At 39.2% G+C, this 24,763-nt stretch overlaps 2 protein-coding genes across 2 annotated transcripts in view; both read right to left on the reverse strand.

Annotated features, from left to right (window-relative positions):
• Positions 1–7,636: 7,636 nt before the first annotated feature.
• LOC109472038 (kynurenine formamidase-like) lies at positions 7,637–16,020 on the reverse strand. The gene is made up of 6 exons (XM_019771614.1): positions 15,915–16,020; positions 13,837–13,919; positions 12,936–13,182; positions 10,199–10,354; positions 8,389–8,570; positions 7,637–8,097 (listed from the first exon to the last, which is right to left on the reverse strand). The coding sequence occupies exons 2-6, from the start codon at positions 13,864–13,866 to the stop codon at positions 7,900–7,902; spliced, it is 813 nt and encodes a 270-aa protein (XP_019627173.1). The 5' UTR covers positions 13,867–13,919; positions 15,915–16,020; the 3' UTR covers positions 7,637–7,899.
• A 3,010-nt stretch (positions 16,021–19,030) lies between these two features.
• Positions 19,031–24,763, reverse strand: part of LOC109472030 — a 10,392-nt gene continuing 4,659 nt past the window's right edge. Inside the window, exons 6-13 of the mRNA XM_019771600.1 lie at positions 24,368–24,497; positions 22,671–22,885; positions 22,275–22,449; positions 21,820–22,100; positions 21,091–21,316; positions 20,841–20,925; positions 20,486–20,718; positions 19,031–20,199 (exon numbers count right to left, since the gene is read on the reverse strand). Coding sequence (XP_019627159.1) covers positions 19,031–20,199; positions 20,486–20,718; positions 20,841–20,925; positions 21,091–21,316; positions 21,820–22,100; positions 22,275–22,449; positions 22,671–22,885; positions 24,368–24,497 — 2,514 coding nt within the window. The remainder of the gene's footprint in view (positions 20,200–20,485; positions 20,719–20,840; positions 20,926–21,090; positions 21,317–21,819; positions 22,101–22,274; positions 22,450–22,670; positions 22,886–24,367; positions 24,498–24,763) is intronic.

Below are 24,763 nucleotides of genomic sequence, written 5' to 3' on the forward strand. Positions count from 1 at the left end.
ACATACACGCACAAACGCACACACACACATACTCTCGTAGATTTGATCAATGTTATAAACTCTGCGCTGGAGCTAGGTGCACAGTAAACCAGCCATATCATCCATATCGAACATGACGTCGGCTCCTGTAGGCCAAATGGCTGTGGATAAAAGAACTTCACTATTCAATCTGATGTCATTGTTTGATATCCCATACTATTCCCATTGACTATTTTTTTAAAGTTACGTTTCTATGTTTCAGAGGAGTCTGGCTGGTGGAAGTTCCTGCAAACGCTGGAGTCACATTTGAAACGGGGAAACGGGACCCGCGCGGTATGTTCCCGGTGTAGACGCCGGCCGGTGTCATGAAGCCGAGCGTGCGCCGGCTGTCAGGGTCACAATTAAATGTTACTTTACGGCTCCCTGTCGGGGCACTGAGGCGGCGCCTATTTGAAATTCACAAAATTCTATTTGGTCCCTTTTGTTTCTGTTCGAGACCCGTCCGATGCCTGGTCAGTCTCCCGTCTTGATCCCCGAGGGGTGCCGACCGGCTCTGAAAGTGCGGCCGGGCAGCTGTGGGGTCCCTCGCGGGTCCATGGGGTGATACTGCTGGGTCCCTGTCGTCGTGTTTTTGAGGCTATATATATGAAAGTTCTTTGTAAATATATGCCCGAGGGCTAATTCCTGAAACGAACAACATATACTGCATTCTACAGCATACATGGTACTACTTTGACTTTTAAGGTCTTCTTTTGAGGCACTAGAAGACGAATTAACCCATTTTTTTTTTACTCCGTGAAGGAGGTCAGGACCTCCGAGACGGAGTGTTGTGAACGGCTGGTTTTTCGTGTTCGCAGTCAAAACACTGGGTTCTCTTTGTGTAATCGGCACGCAATTTTATACGCCGTCTGCGGGCATGCCCGTGTTGATGCACGAATGTGTATTTTTGCCGTTGCTGCTTTCGCGGTCAATGTAATATTGCAGACGCACCCCTACAATTACGAGGCGAATTGGAATGGTCAAGAAAAACGCGTTGTTTGGAATAGCAGTGGGGGGGTGGAACTTCATGCAGATACGGGGTGGTTTTGATAAGTGGTTCCAGATGTTTTTGCCCATGGTTAAAAGATGGCAAGTTTTTGGGAAGATGTTCGCAGCCAAAACGCATTCTTCCGTACGTCGCATTTCTGTGTAATTTCGCATGTGGTGTTGCATTATGTCCGGGATGATGCACGTCATTTTATTTTTACCGTAGCTGTTTTGATATTGGAGTAAATGCATATTTTAGAAACATCCCTACTTTTACAATCCTGTGGAATAGGCCGTAGGTTTAGGCAGTTGTCTGGTAGCAGAGGTTCTCCAAGCAGATATCCCGGGTATCTGACCGGCGGAAGTAACACTCGCTGTGCTTGCCGCGACTGTTGCTGGAATTTGGCCTGTTCCAGTCGCGCTTAATAAGTAACAGGCACGGTAAGACGGTGTCTTCGTTAACAGTGACACGACCATGATAGTCCGATCTTTATGTGAATGCAATGATTGTGTGTGTGTAATCAAAATGAACTTCAAACTTGAAGCACCGTATCTTTACACGCCCTGGAAGCAGTAATGGATTTAGGTCTTTTTATGTTTTATGCTTGTGACGCGCCCTCATTGTATTAACCGTTGCCTAATTATAATGTCTGCACAGTAGGTCTGGCGTTGACCCTTGGGATTGTTTTTGTTGAAATATATAAATCTTCACGGAGGATTGTCACCTATGGCTTCTTGTTTTTAATTGTGACCTAGGCGTAAGTTGGAGGAAAATTTAAACACTGGCATTGCAAATTTCAACCACAATTGCATCTGTTAGAGTTTATAAGATTTATGTGGTGTTGTTTTATCCATGTTTTGTCAAGTATATCCATGGCACAAGGTCCTATAACCAGATAAGGGATCTTCAATCAATTAACCCTCAACAGAACTCCGCGCGGACCCCAGAGCAGTTTTTTTTGCTATTTTTTTAGAAATTATCAACATGCTACCAGCTCAATTGTTTTGCAAACTGATGTGGGAACCTCTGTGTCCACATTACATACAAAAATCATACATTTTGAACTTTTTCTATTTTTTGGTGAAGAAAAGAAGACAAGAAGAAATACCCGATTTTTAAACCCATTTCAGACTGAAGGGGCTTTTGAGGCCCAACTTTGATCTCAGATAGCGGCTAAACGGCTTGCGCTAGAATTATCAAATTTGGAGACCTTTCCTAAAATGTCTCTGGAAAAAAGGTCATATTAGTTTAATACTAGTAAGTTGATGTTTTTTTTGTGTTGCCACGGCAACGGGTTTCTAGCAGGTAGTTTTTTTAAGTGATTTTGGTTTAAACATAAAAATTTTCGGAGTTTTATATTAAATTACACTTCTTTTCCAACATTAATAACATCTTACATAATTAAATATAAGTTAAATCATTTTATATGCATAGAATATGCTAATTTGATGACGTCATTGGTCAAAATCCAATATGGCGGACTATATTATTAGCTCTGACGTCATCTGACGTCATAATTACACCAAAGTTATCAAAATTCAATTCTATTACTACACCATTCTCTGAAAACTTGGTGAACATACGATGAGTGCATAAAAACATATAAAAACGGAAATAAGGTAATGTATAAGAACGCCAGTGTATCCATTATGATCGAAAGCCGGCTGGGGTCCGCGCGGACCCCAAAAGAAAATCAGATATAATTTTTTTTATAAATGGTAGAAACGGAGTTTTTTTCTGCACTGTATTGTGAAACAACTTTGTGGGTGACAATTACCTAAAATTTTAGAAAAAAATTTCTAGAAACAAAACAGACCCCAGGTGTACTGTTTAGGGTTAATCAATCAAAATGATGTATTTCTTTTAAATCAAGAACATTGCAGCAAAAAGCTAAACTGCGTTCACAGATGCACATTCTTTTTTTTAATTGCTTTTAAAGGCTTAATTATGCATAACGTCATTTTATGACGTCATTTTGACGTCAGTGTTGTTGCCAGGTTTACCCACAATACTCCGCCAGGAGGTATACCACCTTGACGGTGTAACGTACAGTGGTTAGCCCCCTAGGGTGGGGCATGCCAGGCTAGATAGACAGGGGCGAATGTCACAAGATCAGCTTCACATGAAGTTAAATATAATTATGAAATTAGTTAGACATCAATAAACTTTGGTCATTATCCCTTCAATAGACTATGGTAAACGATTAGGTATTTCAGAAGCTTCTAAGCTGTAAATTTACACCCCACTTGGAGGTAGGCCACACCACTGGCAGTGGCCAACCATACGTGCGGTATGTTCAGAGGTTTGAATAGAAGATCATTCAGTTTTCTATTATCATTGCATGGAGCAAGGGTGTTTATTTTCTATTGCTGAATATTTTTCTGGAATATCAAGGGTTTTAAATCAACTTACTATGTATCAAGAAAAAATGGAAAAATATACTTTTTGTATTGTCAAAAAGTTACATAATACCCCTTTAACTGAGTTGTTAACTAACGCATGCAGCGTAAATCACAAATGTGGACACACATAGAATTTGTATGTGAAAAACTAATCATTGACCTCTTCTATCTGCAGTATTTTCCAGGGTAGTAAATGGAACTATGTGATAAGATATGTTTGTGTGAATGCATTGATGACAACCATGGTATTTGAAGGTGACTGTGACTACTAGCATATTGTAAATCTTTTCAAAATAGAAAGAGAATGATGATTAGGAACGATCCACATTTTAGTGTAAACAACATGGCTGTTAACCGGGGTTCGTGTAAGGACATGGGTGTTGTCGTAGTTGCAACAGCGAGCCCTGAAATGGCAATAGCCTTGAAAAGAGGTATATAGCCGTCAATATGAATAATTTAGTGAGAACAACCCAATACATTTTTGTAGGGGACAGTTTATGACATCACTGTTGTCATGATGCAGTTGAGAGGCTACTATATGTTATCAACTGGCTTGGAATAGATACATGGTTGTCATACAGAGAACGTTTTCTCATAAATGATTTAGTAGCATAAATGTGGTGACAACTGTTCTAACAACCCAAGCGGGATATAGCGTCTTGTGACAGAGGGTCGGATTTGCAACATATTTTAGTTCGAAACAAAAGTCTATGTCAACTGCCATAATTCTACCTGATACACTAACACACCGACGTTGAAAAATGTATTTATTTACATCTAGTTATCTACGAATAAAACAAAATACAGCACTAGTAATCATTGATTTATATACACACTTCAGATGTATCCAGTGTTCAATTTTTAAAGCCGTAATGTCACAGTATTTTGGTGACGCCCTAGGGACGGGGTCGACGGTATGGACAAAAGGCAAAGGATGCCAAAAAATAGAGACGGAAAATAAATCTTTACCTGGAAACCCCCCAAAAAAGACCATAGCTAGGGCACGCTAAGACACATTTGGATTGATCAGATTATCAAAATGAACAAGACGACAGGTGCCAGACATTCTATTACTCTCTGTCAAATAACTAAAGACAGAGCAGAGTGGAAAAAAATGAAAAAGACTTACAGCCCTTAGGACCTAAAGGTGTCAGGGTGAGAGGGTAAGGTAGATAGATAGTAAAGACTAGATAGTCACATTTTTTTTTCAAATATATATTTGTTTCCCTTTCAAAAAAAATCCACAAACTTCTTTCCTTTTTTTATTTTTTGTATTTATTGAAAGAAAAAAAAATTAAATTCAAAATTACGTACTCAATTTCATCATTAATGCACCTTTAAAAGTAGATGTCTATACATAAAGAACGATAAAGTATTAATAGATTATTTAGTAGACCCATAACGATACTGCATGCGTTATGTGCAATTGTTTAGTCGTACAATCAGTGTGGGGTTTGCAATATCGGCTTACTACATAATGATAAAATTAAGATGATAGTATACACATTCCAGTACACGTCATTTTTCACAAAGCACAACATACGACTTTACATTATTTCCTATGATGTTTCGTACTATCATGGAAAGCGTCTGATTTTTTTAAATGTAGCATTAATTATCTTTTCTCTAGAAAAAAAGACACAAACAAACACACACACACACACACACACACACACGCACACGCACACACACACACACACCACACACACACACGCAGATACACACAAACACACTCACAAACACACAGGCACACACACAAAAACACACAAACAAACAAACACACACACACCGCGACAGCAACGGCAATGTCCAGATGCAGGACTGCCGTTCCTCCATAAGTCGTGGTAAGTCAATATATTGTCATTAAGACGAAGTAAATGCACCATCCTTTGCTAGCAAAGTACCGTTTCTTCGCCATAGTTTTCAAGAGCGCTATAACGGATATAAATGTGTGTCAAAATTTGTATAAAAAATGGATAGAAAACTATAAAGTTGATATCGTCAATGCTAACGTCTGCTTTTAAAACAGAAATTCGGGATGGACTCTTATTTGTTTTTATTTTTTTTCCACACTTCTGTCGAGTACAATGGAAAGCAATACGCCTGTGGTCATCCCTCGCTTCTATCCCTTCCGCCTTAAGCCCGAATATACCCTGTCCTGGGTGGGTAGGTAGGTGTAACGTCCCTACTCTGTAACCTCGAATAGGGGGGATGAAGATTGAGTAGGGCAAAGATCACTATTTTCCGCAAGCGCAGAAGGCCTATTTTCATTTCACTAATAACATGTTTCACTGATAACTAATGTATATCAACTTCTATAAATTCATGCCGCCAACAAAACTACACTCATTTTCACGTGAATAAAGTGAGGAAATTTGTGTAAAATGTCTTTCCCAAGCACACAAGATTTATGGCATGGCAGAATCCTAACTTGAAGTTAAACGTTTTGTTGCAACGCCATATGATCCAATCTAAAGTTTTGTAATTAAAGAGTAATAATAACTGTGGGCTATAGAAATTGGAAAAACAACGTCTATTGAAAAAGCGCAGTACTAAAAATCTGACTGCACTGAGGACAACACTAGATTACAGGATAAAAGCACGTGACACATTTGTATCGCTTAATTCGAGTCTTCAACATTACTTGTCATAATGCCATACCAAAATATGTTAGGAAGCAGCAATTCATTTAGTAGATAACCCCTTCATGATGCAAACGCAATTCCAAAGTGTAAACAAACAATTTGACAATAAAAAATACCACAATATTCAAAATAACACTCTAAACACAGTCACTATATTTAAAACTACATAGACTTCGTCAATGTCATATCAAATCATAGAAATTTAAACAATGGGTTGCGTAGAATTATCCAGAGAACAGTTTAAAATCTGATATATGGGAACTAGATATATTGTAGGGTATTATAGATAATAGATATTTATAGATATAAGTAAAATGCCTCAACTGCTTTTTTGAAAATGCACGGCTATCAATATTGTACTCTTTTGGGGGCCGGGGATACATAAATGCAGATATACAACATAAAAGGACACATTTTTGCATGAACAAAACATTTTTGAAAATATTTTTTTCGTGTTGCCAAAACAGCATATTAAAATATGCAATTGTGCATCTAGATAAATGTGATTTAGTTGTGTTTGGAATCTAGAGATTTCTGACCAAATATATATAAAAACTAGAAAGGCCAATATTTGCTTTGGAGCAAATATAGCGATGGGTTCACCACATTTTACGACATGGCAGGGAAAGAATGAGAAACACAAGGGAAAACAATGATTTACATTGATATAACTATAATATGAAGTAACATACAACTAAAACAACAGTTGGATAGCTATTCCCTACTTTATTGGTTAGGATTTTTAATTGCATAATGCAAACTGTTGATTTTCAAAATAAAAAAAACGTTCATGCCCCGCATTCCAATGCTGGAGCAGAAAAGCTTGAAATACCTACCAAAACACTTGAATAAAGACATACTGTCAGTATGGAAATGCTCTGTGCAGGTGTTAATCAAGTTAAATCCCAACAGCCAATCAGCAAGAAATGCTCTGTGCAGGTGGAAATGCTCTGTGCAGGTGTTAATCAAGTTAAATCCCAACAGCCAATCAGCAAGAAGAATAGAGGAAAGCTGCATGCCTATTGGGTGATGCCCTGCATTCCATTGTGATGACTCATGCCCAAACGTGGTAAAGAAGGCACACTAACACAGTAATACATTTGCTATAACACAGCCAAAAAACTCAAATAAAACCATTCTAAAAGCCTGTATCACAATAATTTAAAAAACGCCTAGGGGTATTTGCCCACTGTACCTCCATACCAAATTTCAGGACCTTGGGCCCTAAAATGAAGAAGCTGAATCCATTTAAAAAATGGCAGGAGAAGGAGGAGAAGGAGAAGGAGGAGAAGAAACATCAGAAAAAGCAATATGGGTTCACCACCACTTCGTGGTGTGGTGAACCCATAAAAAAAACATATCTGATGGAATAACTATAGTGTGTGAGGCTGAATGAAAGGTATACCAGAGTAACGGTTAGAACATAAAACACAAAGGTGATGTGCCTTGTAGACCTGATGAGTTCACATTCCATAACATTAAAATACATACGTACAACACGAATGTCTCTGAAAAACAATTTTGCGGACTGGAATTCTACTCCTCGCCGTTATATGTAGTGGCGCTTTTGCTGTTAAAAAACACAATCCTAAACGTGACTTAGCTTATACCTCCCCTCGTCCCGGTTTATCACTGGAATCGACTACATTATCTAGCCTGCTTCTTTAATTCTCCTATCCTGTTTACATATACTACATAGGACATGTAGAGATTTAAAAAAAAAACGGCGAGAAGCAGAACTCCAGCCAGAAGCTCCAAGGAAGATGTCTGATGCACCAAAACGTAAGCATGGCAAGGAAAGGAAAATTCCTATTATAAAATTTGATTGTGACAGTAAAGATAATATTTACAGATCAACATGGGGTGGGGAATATTCGTGTTTGTTCACAAATCCTACGATCCTGGCAGGTCCTCCGCTGCCGCCTCCAATCTTCATCGGCAAGGCGAACACCACAGACCCCACTGCCGGGAGCTGGTCCAAATTGGCCACGTTCTCAAACACTGGGATATTGTTTCCAAACAGGGCCTGATGCGCCTCATACACCTGGGGTTTCAAAAACATTCACGCGAAACTTGGGTAACTAAATGGATATTCAATTAATTAACGTATATTCTCAAACAAAGGCCACCCGATTTTTAACTACGGAGGATGGCACACAAGCATTACTTCGTGGGTCTTCAGAGGATGTCATACATAAAATTGATCAAGCGTGGCCTAAAGACAAGAAACTATCTAGTTGATGAAAACTGAATGACACTGCACAACAATTTGTATCTTGATCTTTTATGCATTAGGTCATTAGCATTATTATCAATATCATTGTTCTGTCCTTACCGTAGACTGTCCGTAGTCGATAGAGGCCGTGTCGATCCCAACAGCGTGCATCCCCCGGTTCTGTACCAGCCACCGAGCGCCATCTGGGTGTAGTCCGGGGAAGTGCAGTAATGACGTGTTCCTTGTGTTTGTACCAAGGTACAGGAGCTCATCGGGCCAAAACTTACCCCATCCGGTCTTAACTGTAAGAGAACATTTAGAGTCGGCAAAGTAAAACAGGACGTATATTTAGTTATTTAGCATTTCGGGAATGTAAAAACCCAAACTAGCTAGGCCAAAATTTGCTCTAGAGCAAATTTTGCGTACTTCAGTCCATTTTCCCCCATTTAAAACTGGACTGTTCCACATCAACGATTGCATCCATTTTTTATCATCATCATCATGTCGGTGGTGGTGTTTTTATTATTACGTGACTTAAACCCATAAGTTCTTAACAATTGTTGGTCGAAACGCACATGTAGTTCTCTTCGGTTACACATGTCCTAAAATGCTGTTCCGTATTATATAAAAGTGTTCTTTGGGTCATTTGGTTTTAAGATTATAGTCAGAAGTGTACATTTCGTCTAAAAAAATTTTTAAAGCCCAGTTCCATTTTACACAATTTAGATAGTGCCAAATAATGTGAATATCCTGTGTCCTGATAATGTGTCCTGATCTTTGCTACGAAGATACTAGTAGTAATCTGAAGACGAATCAAATAGTTCATATGATAAAGGTTTTAGGGAAATGTTCATATTTAAATTTGCATGCTAATGAGTAAATTGTATAGGCATGCGATTAAGTTGAAAAGGAGACGAGCATTTATAGATCAGAAAGATTTAAATAAAGATCGCGAATTCATAAACCATTATAATGCCATATTAGTAAATGGCGGTAATTTTGAAACTGCTTTGGACGATTGAATCAGATTTGTACTCATACTTTAGACTGTCCGTAGTCGATAGAGGCCGTGTCGATCCCAACAGCGTGCATCCCACGGTTCTGTACCAGCCACCGAGCGCCATCTGGGTGTAGTCCGGGGAAGTGCAGCAATGACGAGTTCCTTGAGTCTGTACCAAGGTACAGGAGTTTATTGGGCCAAAACCTGCCCCATCCAGTTTTTACTGCAAGAGATTATTTCGAAAGTATCTTTACTTTACCTGTTATTTTTCACTGTACATATTAGGGACGCTTATCCATACCAGTCCGTTTCAAATAGCTTCTTAAACAAATAATTAAAACGGTTTTTATTGATTTTAATAGAAACAGCTCAGTATGCTCATGGAATTAAACATTTGAAATTAAACATTTAACTTCGATATTGCAGAAACATTCAAATTAACTGTTAGGAAATATCCTTATTAAGTATGAATTTCGAGCAGCTAAATGTTTGCAGAATTTTCCAAATGGTATATTGGGATCATTGCTTCATAAATTTAAAAATGGGTGCACATTGGGCTATACTGCCATCTTCTGCATTCTAGATTTTACTGCTGGACATTAGTAGTTCTTTTTGTGGTAAGCTAAGAATGCATGATGCCCATACACACCACTCTGCGTTTTTTAAGTGTTAGTTAAAGGTGTAAACCAGCCGTTTACATATTGTTCAAATTATTGTATGTAACTAGGTAGTAGGTAGGTAAATTGGTTGTAAGGTAGAAAAGCTATTATTTGCTCAGGAGTAAAATACAATATATTTCAGTTCAGACACTCATTCAAAAATGGCCAGTTACATAACTCCCTTAATCATACATATATAAATATTAATTCCCATAAAGTGCTCCTCAATGTCAAGTGTTTCCATATCGAGTGATATAAATGATTAACTTACTGAAGAGAAGGCATCCATCTGGGATTTTGCCGTGTTTCTCCTCCCACAGCTGAAAGTCTTCTGCAGTAACCAGATAGTCCGCATCAGCAGCCGCCTTTGGAGACACGTCAACTACAGCCGCTGGTCCCATCAGCCGCTCCACGGGAATATCATGACCTGGATGAAAACATCGTTTAAATTGTGTATTATGTAAAATGGAGGCATTGTTTTGGCGTGTCTGTGTGTCTATCTGTGCGTCTGTGTGTGTGTGTGTGTCTGTCTTCCTGTCTGTGTGTGTGTGTGTGTGTGTTTGTGTTTCCGCACATTTGTAGTCAGCATAACTTCAGAACGCCTTCATGGATTGTGATGATATTTGGTATGCTGGGTAAGTCTTAGGAAGACAAAGGTCAAGGTCAAATATGGGCCTCCTGGTGGATGACCTTGGTACTGCAGCAGAACTTCCGGTTTTTGTATTGTTTGTCCAGAACAAGTTATGGTCTTGACTTCTTAGTGACAAATAGCTGTTCCTGGCAGGAATAAGTGGTGTGGGTTTGGTCCCCCTAGCCGCTTGTTCTGGAAATGCATGGGACTTTCTTGAGAAATCTTTAAAAGCCAATAAGTCCAGATAGGAAAAACGTATTTTCATAATTTTTGGTGTGTTGATAGAGAGTTGTATATAATTAAATGCAAATTATGCAAATGAGAACTTAATTTTTTATGATTAAGGAGAAAATTCCATAATGACAGTGTTTTATATACTAGTACTTTTATATATGTAATCCTTTTAATCTGTGGCAGGCGGATTGGCTCAATGCTTTTGACAGGGGCGAGTTGGTGGGTGCAGTGTTTGTGGATTTTAGTGCCGCATTTGACCTTGTTGACCACGATATTCTGTTGGCCAAGCTTAAATCATATGGCTTTTCTTCAAACGCTATGTCATGGATGACGAGTTATCTCAAGACTAGATCACAGGTTGTTTATATCAATGGTCATTTCTCTGAACCCTCTGTACTTCAGTGTGGTGTCCCTCAGGGAAGTTGTTTAGGCCCGCTTATTTTTACACTGTTTACGAATGACCTACCTTTGTCTGTGTTAAGCAGTACACCTGAAATGTACGCAGACGATACATCTATCTACAAAGCCGGTAAGACTATAAGTGACATCACTGTTGGTTTGCAATCCGACCTTGTAAGTTTATCAGACTGGGTTTGCATGAATAAACTTGTGTTAAATATTCTTAAAACCAAATGCATGCTATTCGGAACCCCACGTAGGCTTGCTAATACACCTGACAATTCACTAGATCTTGCTATCGGTGATGAGAAGGTTCAGGAAGTGAGGGAGACAGTTTTGCTTGGGCTACATATGGATCGGTCGCTCACCTGGAATTTACAGGTCACTCACATTGCCTCAAAACAATCTAGAAACATCGCCTTATGGAGAAGACACATGTGGGCGATGCGTTTTGCAGTTTGTAAGGTTGTTGTTTGTGCACTGGTTTTGTCAGTGGTACAGTATTGTGCACCAGTTTTAGCTAGCATGTCAGTCTCTAACATGCGCAAACTGCAAGTAGTTCAGAATAGGGCTTGTAGATTATTATTGAAATGTGCTCCTGATACACCTACTAGGCAGATGCATATTGATCTCGGTTGGCTGACTGTGAGTGAGAGATTCTCCTCTAGCACACTGGTTATGTTCTTTAAGATTGTCAATAGTCATGAACCACAGTATATATACAACTCCCTTGTGCCTGTTCATGTATCTCACATTCACAATACCAGATCTTCTGCACAGTACAACTTTAGATTACCCAAACCTAAGACGAACAGTATGAAGCGCTCATTCCTGTATCGTGCAATATCGTTGTGGAACGACCTACCTTATCATGTCAAGACACTGAGTAACCTTCTCAAGTTTAAGAAAGCCATAGTAAACAGTGTCACATGAAGCCGACCTCTAGTTTTTAAATTGTCAGTATTCATTTGTGCGTTCCTTTAAATGTTTGGTGTATTTTTGTCTTTTTAAACGTTTGCACTGTATCGTATGCACTATTTCCTATGTATATATGTAACGAATTCGAAGTGCCTGTATTCCATGTATTTGAGCCTTGGAAGACTAGCCCTGCAGGGCTAAAAGGTTTCGAAATAAATGAAATGAAACATCATCAGATACTGAATATGCAGTTTGCAGTTTGGTACATTGTCTGCTAGGATGGTCAAGATGATGCGCGTTTTTGTTATTTTTACTAGTTTGTTATTTTCTTACGTTATGTAACATTTTAGCAATATCCCTTTTTTGATAGAATGTTGGTACAGGCCATGTATTTCGTCCATGTTATGGATGTGCGTTTTTTTTCATGCAGATGTGACGATCACGGTAGTCACGGGATTGCGGACTGCTAAAAATTTCCGATGTGTTCGCAGCTTAAAACACGTACCTCCAATTTTGCGATGTCCATTGTACATCTTGATCACGGAGTGACCTAGTCTCACGAGATCACGAGACTAGGTCGAGACTTGTGTGGATCTTCTGCCCCCTCCCCCGGAAGACCTAAGGCTTGTTCTCGCGAGACTAGGTCACTCCGCGATCAAAAAGTGCAGTTGACATCGGAAATTTAGTGATACCTTTCAAAAGCTTACTGATTGAAGAATTCAAATATTCTAATAACTGTAACTTTACGTCACTGATGAACCTCTTCAACGACATTGTGTAATTTATGTTACAACAAAGAAATGATTTGTTTTTATTAATCACTTACTTCTCCACTTGTTTTTACTGAAGTGCGCAGGTGCGTCCAGGTGTGTCCCACCATGTTCTGCCCCCTCTATGTCAGACTCCTCGCGCCAGGTACCGTCAGCTGTGTAGTTTCTCAACACGCCGGTCCTCTTGAATTGCCTTAAAGTCGGCCAGTAGATGGTGTTTTCGTCAAATGTGTGGGTCATGTCAATCACACGGGGGTTGCCAGGCAACACCGAATGGACGGGTGTCATTAAAGACATGATGACCTGTAATTAGTTCATGTATATTGTACATTGTAAATGAAAATGAACAAAGAAAAATGTGCTTTATTTATTCTATTAGTAGGGGCATTTTTTTTATTTCCTTCAGGCTACAGCTCTTCAAATCTAACTACCGTGTTCGATTTTGAAAAGGATATTGATGAAATTATACCAGCAAAATATATGTAAGGAGCTGTTGGTGATTTTATTTTTCTTTATAGATAACTCAAACAATGTTTATTAAGGAAAAACTGTATTTTTCTATTTCATTTTTTTTTTCATTTTTGCTTAAGATTACGACTCTCGCATATTAGTTGGAAAGTATATGGAGATTCAGTTTTAGGGTGTTTGTATAAAGCTCCTAGAGCTACAACTGGTTGTATTACAAGTATACACCAAATGAATGTTCTTCTTATACCTAGCAATATTATATCAAATAGTAAACACTGTTAAAATCATCAGGTGATGATGCCCCTACTGTACTGTAGTTAGTGGCAGCGAGTTTTATACTTGACAGTTGTAGGAGCAAATACATTTTTACAATACCTCAACTAATCAGTTGATAATTTTTGTAAGATATGAGGTCAAAGTGCCATATAATGTTCAGCCTCTTGAGTCTTGCTGTGATATGCAGTCAATTGGCAAGATGCCACAACTTACAAAGACTGTTGCCCCATGAAGAATGCCCATTGTGCTGTTGTCCGACCGCAAGGTATAGAAAACTGTCACTCAGGAATGGCCACCTGTCACGAAGGAAACAATAGTGAAATGACCAACATGAAATATGACCTAAATCTATATCTATCTTTATATATCTATATCTATATCCATCTATCCATCTATCTATCTATCTATCTATCTATCTATCTATCTATCTATCTATCTATCTATCTATCTATCTATCTATCTATCTATCTATCTATCTATCTATATCTATATACACACAAATATACACACACACACAGACACACAAACGCACACACATATATTGCCAAGCCCTCCAACTCCAACAAACAGGTATAAAGTCTACCGCAATCCAATTTCGATAAATTTAATTTCACTTGAAACTCATACAAATCATACATCAAACTGTTCCCTAGGATGTATGTTTAAATATATCGGAATCCAAGATCGCTATATTTACAACTTGTACGAACATTTTACGATACAAACTGCCTGGATTTTTGAGCGCACGTGACGTCCCCTCCCACCCGACGTGTATCGCTACAGTATCGACGTTCTCGTGCACGCCGCGGCGCTAATTCTATTCAAAACTACACAAACCACACATCAAATTGTTTGTTATGATAGGAGGAGGAACAAGAAAGAGGAGAAGAAACACGAGGAAAAACAATATTTCACTTCATTCTACAGCATGGGGTGAAATAACAAAGACTGAGTTACCCGAAAATCATAATTAGAACGCCTAAGTTAAAAAATTACACAAATAATAAGTTGAGTTACAGAGGGCTGCATAATCAACAGAAACCAAATCTAAGAACAGCAACGTTTTACCCTTTGTCCCATGACCTCTTCCAGCGCCATGTGTAAATTGTAAATTGTGGTGGACTGACTTCCGGGTTTTTGCGCGGCGCTGTACTATTTGTCAAGACGGGGAATAACCGAATCCCAGATTTAGCCAGGACTGGCTTAAGGCAATGGTGTAACTGCCCACAACAATACGTATTTTACCGTCAGCTTTACGTAAAAAAAGTCATCAGTCCTGCTGTACGTACATGGGCGATTTGTTAGTAAGGAATTTATGTTTAACATGTTCACCTACGCAGAAGGATAATATATATTTTATGCTCTATTTGTTCTTCCGTTGCAAACACACAAGGTGAATGTCTTTGACCAGACGTCTGTCATCATCGTAATTTGTTTTGATACTAACTTTAAAATAGTTAAGGCGGTTACAAAGTCTAACGTTACAATGGGTATGTCCAAAGTCAAATACACGGCTTTCTTTTCCTGACCTGTAGGTCACGTATACAATACAGGTGTATGGGTGAACCTAACGGTTTTGGGGACTGTGGTTGATTTTGGATTAGAATAATAAAAAAAAAAAAAACAATACTGGTGTATAGTTGAACCTAACGGTTTTGGGGACTGTGGTTGATTTTGGATTAGAATAAAAAAACAATACTGGTGTATAGTTGAACCTAACGGTTTTGGGGACTATGGTTGATTTTGGATTAGGATAAACAAACGGTACCGTGTCTTTAGAACAGCATTTTGGTTTCTCGTGCATATATGTAACGGGTTATTCTGCATGCTAGGTACACGTAATCGAAGGTCAGGCTGTATATTTTCCGGCAAACATAACTTGCAACAAAGCGACATGATATAACGCTAGACCTAAATATGAAACGGGGGGGACGTCCGCCTATCATACAACAACCAGTGTCGACATTCATAAATTGCCCAAGCTCCTAAACATGGAATTCCTTCATAGGGTCTGTTATGAATGGCAATATTGCCGTCATTAGTTTTGGTTGCAGATGTAAGAATGACTGTATAACATGTTTAACGTGTTCATAGTATTCGATCTGAGAACAAGAGCATACCCTGGATGCCAAACTAGTTTTGGGCAGGGCCGGACCAACCCCTCGGACTCAACTCCCCCATAGCGGTATTTAAATAGGCGGGGAAGGGTCCTTGCTGCCGAAGGAAAACGGCTAACGGCCCGATACTAGTTTAGCATCCAGGGTAACAAGGGCATAACTAGAATGACCTACCTTTATCAGCTTGTAGGTTACACGGTCGTACTACATGTATGGACAGGTATGTCTTTTTAAGCAGGAGTCACGTACAGGTCCGTACGCCGCTGTCCTGTGACTCACCTCTAAACCTATAACCTATGAACCTGATACAAGGTGTCAAGTGTCACGCGGACGCCTGCCGTACTCCAGACCTGACGACTTTGAACAAAAGACGCGATCACCTCTGTGAGCATTTTTACCTGAAGATTATTACATTTAGAGTCCTACCGCGATTGGGTACCCCTCTACCGACAGGAGTTACTAAAGACAGGGAGCAGCTGAAAACAGCGGAAAAAAGCGTTCTAGCTGATATTTTTAAACAAAGAAACATTGTTTCCGTGCGCGGTTACGGAATCATGGTATCTTCCCATATATGCAAATTTACTTCATAAATATGTGCAAGATTATGCATATATGAAAAATTTGCATACGTGCGTTCATAACTTACATTAAACCCACATAACCTGTAAACCCTTGTTTTACCCTATGTATCTTCAGCCATCCATCCTACATATCTTGCCCACCGGGTTGTATAAATTTTGTGTAGATGTCGGTGTTACAATTGTTATACAGGGTTAGCTATGATGGGTACTGGTGAGTACGTTATTCGTAATAAAACTACTAGACGGTATCTGGAGACTGAACGTGTGCCATAATTTATATCCAACATTTAACACAACCTGCCTGGAAAACTAAATCTAACTCACCAAATTTAACTCCATCAACAAACAATATATAACAAATAATATATGAAAGAATACGATAAACAACCCGGAGGTATAAAACCTCAGATTTTACTTGTTATTCCTTTAATCTTTTATTTCTAACACTTTAAACGTAGATTGACAGGGAAATTTAACAACTCGGGGTAGAGGTACAAAGTTCTATACCACACATTCCTGTCCAGGGTGTTTAATGTGTTACAGTATGTACGCAGTACCTGTGCATATAAAGAGAGTTGTTGCCTGTCCATATATATAGAGAGGTCCTTCTAACATTAGAGTAGTAACAATCATTGTATAATTACTTGCTCCTCTAAAAGATGTTTAAAAAGATTGTACTCTTGGCTATCCTTACGCCGGGTTGATGTACATGGCAGAAACCTCAGAAATTCGCATGACATAAGCGAGTTTGGGTGCAGAACGTCCCGTTTCTTGAACACTACTCTGCCGTACTGTGTTAAGCTATTGAATGGTGAAAAATGATTCACTGCATCAGTTTCACATATACAGCCCTGCATATTATAACTTTGGCTTATTTCTGTAATTTTAATTTGAAAGAAACATTCAATCAGCTGTTTTCATATTGCATTATTGTATCTTTAACGTGTGGTAAATTTTAATGTAAACTAGATATGTAACGAATAGGTTTTTATTAATTGTAAAGGATCTTTATCAAATAGCTAATCTATATGCGCATTTTGTGTTGTATTTTAAAGCCTTCCCAATTAAGCCAAATATGGCTGCTTACAGGCTTTTATGTGTACTTCTTGTAAGGCACAAATAAACCAGTCTCTCTCTCTCTCTCTCTCTCTCTCTCTCTCTCTCTCTACATGTACATGTATAGCTCCAGGACATCGGTGTCTGTGGGGTGAAAATACCTTGCTACCTCTAACTGCTGGGACAGGGATAATTACATGCTTTGGCGAAGGTATGAGATTGTGGAATTCTTGTTGTGTATAAAACCAAAAAAATAGTCCTTAGCTTGAATATAACGAACAATATCATATCTTTTCCATGCTAAATGTTAAGGATACAGTGTGTTGTATACATTGAAATGTTTCCGAATGATCAGGATTGTAAATGTAAGCCATTTACAGGTGTAAATGCATAAGATGTATAGAAGCACTGAACATTTAATAGGGTTATAAGATCGATGAACTCTAGTTAACATTGATTTTTTCATTAAAATATGTAGTACACCTATAGAGGCCCCGGGCCACACAGTCACATTACATAAGGTACGAATATTGTACATGAAGAAGGACTATTTTTATGAGAGGCGTGAAGGAGTCAATTTACATCAGGGCCCATCAACCCTCTCTGAACAGTGATTGTGGCAGATTCCGTCTTCCCGCCACTTTTGATGCACTCCTGACGTCATCACGCTTCCGACTTCCGGAAAGTCAGAGATTGCATCACACATCTGACGAAGGTTGACGGGATCAACCAAAATTTTATGGTAAGTTTTTTCCTTGTGTTGGAACAAGCTTAAACTCTATAACTAACATTATACCATGTCCATTGCAAATTAGAAGAATTTCACCAGTGTGTTGTGTGTTACTAGGTAAGGGCCATGTAAATACCTATACATGTACATGAAATGTTGCTAATGAGCAGGATCGTCATCACTATGTATAAGATTTCGTGGAGGCATTAGATCGCCGAACACTTGTTTCTTTTTACTTCTTCATTTATTGAAACAGAAAAAAAGTATACAAATAGTTCCGCACTCAAATTTATCTTTAAGATACAATTAAAAGGTTTGCCGTTACACAAAGTACAATAAAGTAGTAGTAGACCTATAAAGATACTGAATGAGTTGCGTGCAATTGGAATAATTAGTCAAATAATCAATATGTCATACATCATATCAGCTTACTATATAATCATGAAACTAAGTTGATATCATACACATTCTAGTACATATCACAAAACACACCATGCTACTCTGGAATTTTTTTTATACAAATTTAGCATAAATTATCTATTTTCTAGTAAAAATGACACGTCACAGTACATGAAAGGTATGTATATAATCGATAAAGGATCAAAACATGCCCACTTTGTTTTGTAAAGAAAATACAAATATTAGTTTTAATTATCAAATTAATAACTACTTACAAATCCGAACTTTCATACGTGTATATTTCCTTCATATGGTACAACTTTAAATATCAATAAATGATATATGCAACAAATAGACAGCTACATGCCAATTTCAGTAGTCGTTTTGGTATATTTTTTTTTCAGTGTAGTTATATGACTGCTGCTTCTTATCACCTGACAAGTACACGGCATCTTGGGCTTTTTTTTCCTTTGTGAATAGATGTTGCATTATAAGTTGACTTTTGCGGCATACATTTACTCTTCCTAGCATAGCGGCAGGTGACACTTCCTACACTTCACCCGTCCTCCAAGCTTTGTAGACGGGCGACTTTGTCCGCAGCGGCAAGCCAAACTGATCCGGTGAACCGCACTGGCTCGCCGCCTGGTGACCTGACGGACCCGCGGGAAGGGAGACAGGTGACCGCGTTCGAAACAGTCCAGGAGATGGGCTCTCATCTTGCTCTCGTTGTACCTGACCTGGGTCACATCCGTCCCCATCGCGATGTCTACAGCCCACGCTATGGCAAACAGTCCGCATGTACTCCCGCTTTCCTGCAGCTGCACACATGGTACTTTGACAGTCAGTACATCGGTGGCCATGTTGGAGACTGGTGCGTAGCACTGCCTCAACTGGCTCTCCAACAATGCATTTATCCTACCGGGGATACTGTTATAAACACTGACATGTCCACCTATGGAGGACGAGAGTACCCAGTGGAATTGGCCGGTGTGGTGAATCTGTAGACCTTCTCCGGAGACCCGTGTGTATCCGTACGAAGACGCTCCTACTGTCGTATCTTGTAGTCCTCCCAATCCCGGATACTGACGGCGGAGTAACATCTGTGCGGCATGGATGTGTTTGTCTGTCAGCACCTCGTCACTAAGGAGTACAGCCTTGTCTTCAGCGGTGAGCTTTAGATCGGAGATCCACGTGTTTCCTGCAGGCTGCTGTTTTCCATTCTGTGTGTCACCTGACACATTTCGCTTCTCAGTTGGAGCTGCTGCAACCTGGATACACCGGGGTACCTTTTGCACAGTCGGTTTAGTTGTAGCACGATTTACCCTAACAAGGATGTCCTCAATTTGCTTGGTCTGCACCCTTATCTCAGTTAATAGGTGATGCTCTGTTATTTTTTTCCTGTTTTTCTCTTCCTCAAATTCTTGCTCCAGGATTTGGATTTCAGTGTCAATATCAAAAGTATCTACATTAGTACCAGTTGGTTTTTGGATGTTGTGGTTATCATTTCGAATGACAGTGGTACTTTGGTGACTTTCGTCGACAATTATTGATAATTTCTCATCTTCCCGGGTGATTTTGTCAGACGTCACCTGCTTCCGTGAAGGCAGGATGGAGTTACAGATGTCCAGACCTTCATCAAGTTTCTCCTGAATGATGACTATGTTGGCCTCCAGTCCTTTCAAATTCAGTTCACCTTTACAAGAGTTAAGAACATGTTTAGCATTAGTCAATCACTGTAGGAATCTTAAAATTTCATTTTTGTAATAAACATGATTTAGAATATTTCAAAGTTTTTTTCATGATTTTGTACTCATTTTAAATGTAAGAGATGTAAGAAGTTTTAGTTGATGAATTGGATGTATTGTTTTGGTTGGCACTTGAATGGAGGCTTAATATTTTTGGGCCTCAACACCAAAAGATTGGGTTTCATTTGATTGACAGGGCTGTGCAATATTTCCACTTATGGGTTTTGAACTTACCTGGTTTATTCTCCTTATCCGGCGTGCTGTGAAACCCTAACATGGCCCGGAAGCTCCTCCAGATGTACTCTCCAAGCTCTTGGTCATGGCTGACGTCCACGTCGGCGGAAATGGCGTCACAGACGATGGTCATGAGGAAGTTCATCAGGAGGATGAAGATGCAGATCATGAAGGAAGAGAAGAAGATCGGCCCGGTGAGAGGGTTGGAGTCCAACATGTCTTGGGCGAAGAACCTAGAATCATAAAATACAGGGATTTATTGCATGACAATGCCCTTCATAGAACCGCCTGCTTAGGTGTTATACAATGTGTTTTGTTATGAAATTATCATTACATACATCTTAGTAAAACTTACCTGCCAAGCATCATCTCGAAGAGTGCAAACGTTGTGTGGTACAGGTCTGCGTAAGATTCCATGTGGCTTCCGAATATGAGGTGTGCTAAAATCAGACACAGGTAAATTAGGCGTTAACATCAAACATAACACAGTGAGACTGAACAAATTCTGAAGAAAATTTGTAGTTTAACGACGAGGATTCTATCCTGCAGTCAACATTGCAATTTTGGATTGCTTAAGGTTCAACCAAACTACACTAAATATTTACCTGAGCTGATGAAGGCGATAAAGGCGATGGCGGCAACAACCAAGAACGACAAGAGTTCCTCCTTCATGATGCCGGGAAGAGCCAGGAGTTTGCCGATTGTTTGACTGAAGCGGACGACGCGAAGTAGGGATATGGTATTGATGAAGACAACAAGGCCCAAGATGTGTTTAAAACAAGCATCCCACCATGCAGCGGTTTGCAGGTCAACAAAGCGTTCAAATCCCAGCTCACCTGGTAAATAAACCAGAGTCTTTGTTTAACCAAAGTCAACAATTAACAATTGAATTCAAATAAAAGAATGTAATGTATCATATGAATGTGTAACATACCGAACATTCCATTAAACTAAGTTTTTTTTTAGTGCAGAATAAGTTGTTTGTAAAAAAATCCTATAAATGATTGTCTAGGGTTATCCAACTACTATCGACATGTTAACGTACCGTTACTTTTGGCGACCACTGCAAGTGTTTCCGATGCCACCACATATCGCTTGATGAAGACGGAGATTGTTGTGGCTGTACCAATCAGGCTAACGCATCCGAGGGCATTCCATTTCGACATGAAATATTTCCATCTATTCTTCACTATTGCTTTCAGTTCGTTACAAAATATGACGAAGAACAGTAGTGTGAATAGGATGTGCATGAACAAGTCGACATAGTCAGCATCACTTTCGTACTGAAACAATCTGAATGAAGTGATTGTTGCTGTTGGTACGAGATGCCCTACTCCGGAACGATTTATAATCATGTTCACAACACTGAAAAGCTTCAGGCTGGGGTTGTAGAAGTTTATGGCGATTGTAACGGATTTTGTGTACTTGTCGAAAAACTGGTTGTCTTTCAAGACACCAAAGAATGATACAGCGGAGTCATGATTCAAGGGAACGTCAAATGAATGGTGATTTGTGCATTCGGGTGTGCCGTTTGGATAAGAGAACACGTCTGTGACATTAAATCGCCAACAGTTACCAGACACGCTCCAGCCGATGCTAGCGACAGACGTTGAACCTGCAGTAATGGACATAATAAACATTTATTTTTGACTATAGTATGTACTCAATTGTATTTGTGGACAAGAAAAATCTGACCACAATAAAAAGAAGAAGTTTCAATGTCAGACAGTATTTCCAATATCTCAAACACAACGGAAGAAGATTCTGAAGTAAATGTCTTCAGACGTACCTGGAAGTTTCCTAACTTGTGTCAGACGTGGAGGACCGAGGCGGAAAGATCCCGTGTTGTGTGCAAACTGTCGGTCTAAGTACTTCATGTCCCTTCCGTTGTACCAGGTAGCTGGGTAAAGAGTCGGCAGCAGGACGTCCTCAGTCCACGCGTAAAACTGGTCCGGAGTTTTAATCTAGTGGCGAAATGTATAATTATAATTAGTACATTGTTATAAGGTAGGAGTAAAATATTAAAGAAAGTGAAAATTCTCTAAAACCAGTTCAGTGCCCTTCAACAACAGCCAGGTTTCCAACTCTTGACAATTTTTAAATTACTGGACTATGTATGCTACTTAGCTTGAACATGTAAAGGCCTATGCGTAGGTGAACACTTTTCCTTACATCCTTTACTTACCGTGTCATATTCTTGCAGAATGTTGTTCGACAAGGACTGTGTCTCATAAAAGGCATGTTGGTCTTTATCCGCCTGGGCGATGTAGAAGAGGAGCACCACGAAGAGAAGCAAGAGAAGAAACTCCTTCAGTGCAGAAGCTGACTTCTTATTCAGTTCCTTCTTCTTCCTAGCCGATTTCACATCAGGCTTGGCAGGTGGATAGACCTTCTTCGGTGCTGTAGAGGAAAAGGTATAATTTTACAAAAATTTGGCACAATAAAAAAAAAACATAACATACACAATATTGAAGTTGATGAAACTTTCTGACATAATTTGCATTGTATTCAATACAATAAGGTGTTACGTCATATCAGTGTAATACATGAAAGTATAATGAATTTTTGCCTGTAGAAAACAAGAAGCATTAAAAGTTCAGACAACATATTGAGAGAAATCAGCCACCGGGGTTTAAAGTTAACGTCTTAAACTTCTAACCTTTCGAGTTCCACAGGTTCAGCTGCAGGTCTTCCTTCAGAATAACTGGCGGCTTGGTGAAGAACGGGAGGCTAAAGATGGCAGCCAGACCCACAGCAAGGACAAAGATCTACGGGGAATGGAGTAAAATATTTATCTCTTGTGCTTGCATGGATATCGTCTTGTTCATTTTTTAAAGTTTTTTCGATCTTTTTTAATTTTTCAATTGAGCCTGTTCGGCCCAGGCCGAAGAGGCCACGGTTCAAATCCTACCCGGTGTCACTGATCTTGTGCCTTTGGGAAAGGCACTTTACACGACTTTTCTCACTTCAACCAGGTGTGAATAAGTACCTAACTTCGGTTAGGGACGTCCCTCGGATAGAACGTTAAATGTAGGTCCCGTGTTTGGGAGAGCCACACCCCCACGCACGTTAAAAGAACCCAAGCACTTATCGAAAAGAGTAGGGGACCTTCCCGGTGTGAGTGGTTCCAACCTTACAGTCTGGTCTTAGGTTTGACATCTTGAAGAGGTGATAGTCACCTGTTATGCTAATCCTTCCATAAATGTTCATAAAATAAAAAATAAGATGAAATAAAAAAAAATTAAAAAAAATAATATTGTAACAAGAGGCCCGTTCTTCATCAAAAGCCTCAAGATTGTCCGTACTATGTTATTATCTTAAGTACGTGTCACCTGGAGAGTGTCCATGACACAACTGGACCCCATGAAGGACAGAACAAAGGCCTTCATCCAGGCGTCACTTTTCTCCTTCCCCCAGTCCATACTGTACAGGAGGACGAAGAACGTAGAACTGGTGGACACCAGGAACACGGTCACCCACGCCATGTACTTGGCCAGGTGGAATGTTTTCTTCAAATACCCTAATAGTCAACATATATGTTTAGAAGACGATGGAAAGGGATACTGTTAACTACGTAACTGGCTCTATAACTTAAATTTACATAATGTTATAGTCAACAGTATTAGAGTTATTCTATTGTTACAACAGCTGCTCTCCTCACATGTATATTTCCCATGTTCACGTGCCAGCAGTTTTCAGAAGTCAAGCTGCGAAAAAAAAATTATAATCTTTCTAAAAAACCTGTCACTTGGCTCGTTTATAATGACAAGTAAGATACATACAATAACACTAGATTTTGAAAGTAAAAACACAAACGAGCGTTCACATGATGAAAATTAATCCACATTTTATAGTTTTGCTATTACTGCTCCATTTTCATACCTTTCTTGGACGGGCGGATGGACATCTCCCGAGTGTTAACGGACAGTGGCGCCTCCATGCGGAACAACTGCAGAAGTACCAGATTGACTGGCAGCACGGTCAGGACAGTCATGAGACTGATGTACAGCTCCTATTAAAATGTAATTAACACATAATGAGGCTCTGAAAACAGATTACATATTATAGTATAATTACTAATCTATGGTATCTATGTAGCTATTCTATGTTTTAGTATCTAAGAACAGCATAGGCAACTAATGCAATTGTTTACAGAATGCTAAAGTGAAGTAAAGTAAAGTAAAGTAAAGTAAAGTAAAGTAAAGTAAAGTAAAGTAAAGTAAAGTAAAGTAAAATAAAATAAAGTAAAGTAATTAAAGTAAAGTTAAGTAAAGTAAA

Source organism: Branchiostoma belcheri, unplaced genomic scaffold, assembly GCF_001625305.1.
Source record: "Branchiostoma belcheri isolate BF01 breed outbred unplaced genomic scaffold, Haploidv18h27 scaffold262, whole genome shotgun sequence".
NCBI classification, from domain to species: domain Eukaryota; kingdom Metazoa; phylum Chordata; class Leptocardii; order Amphioxiformes; family Branchiostomatidae; genus Branchiostoma; species Branchiostoma belcheri.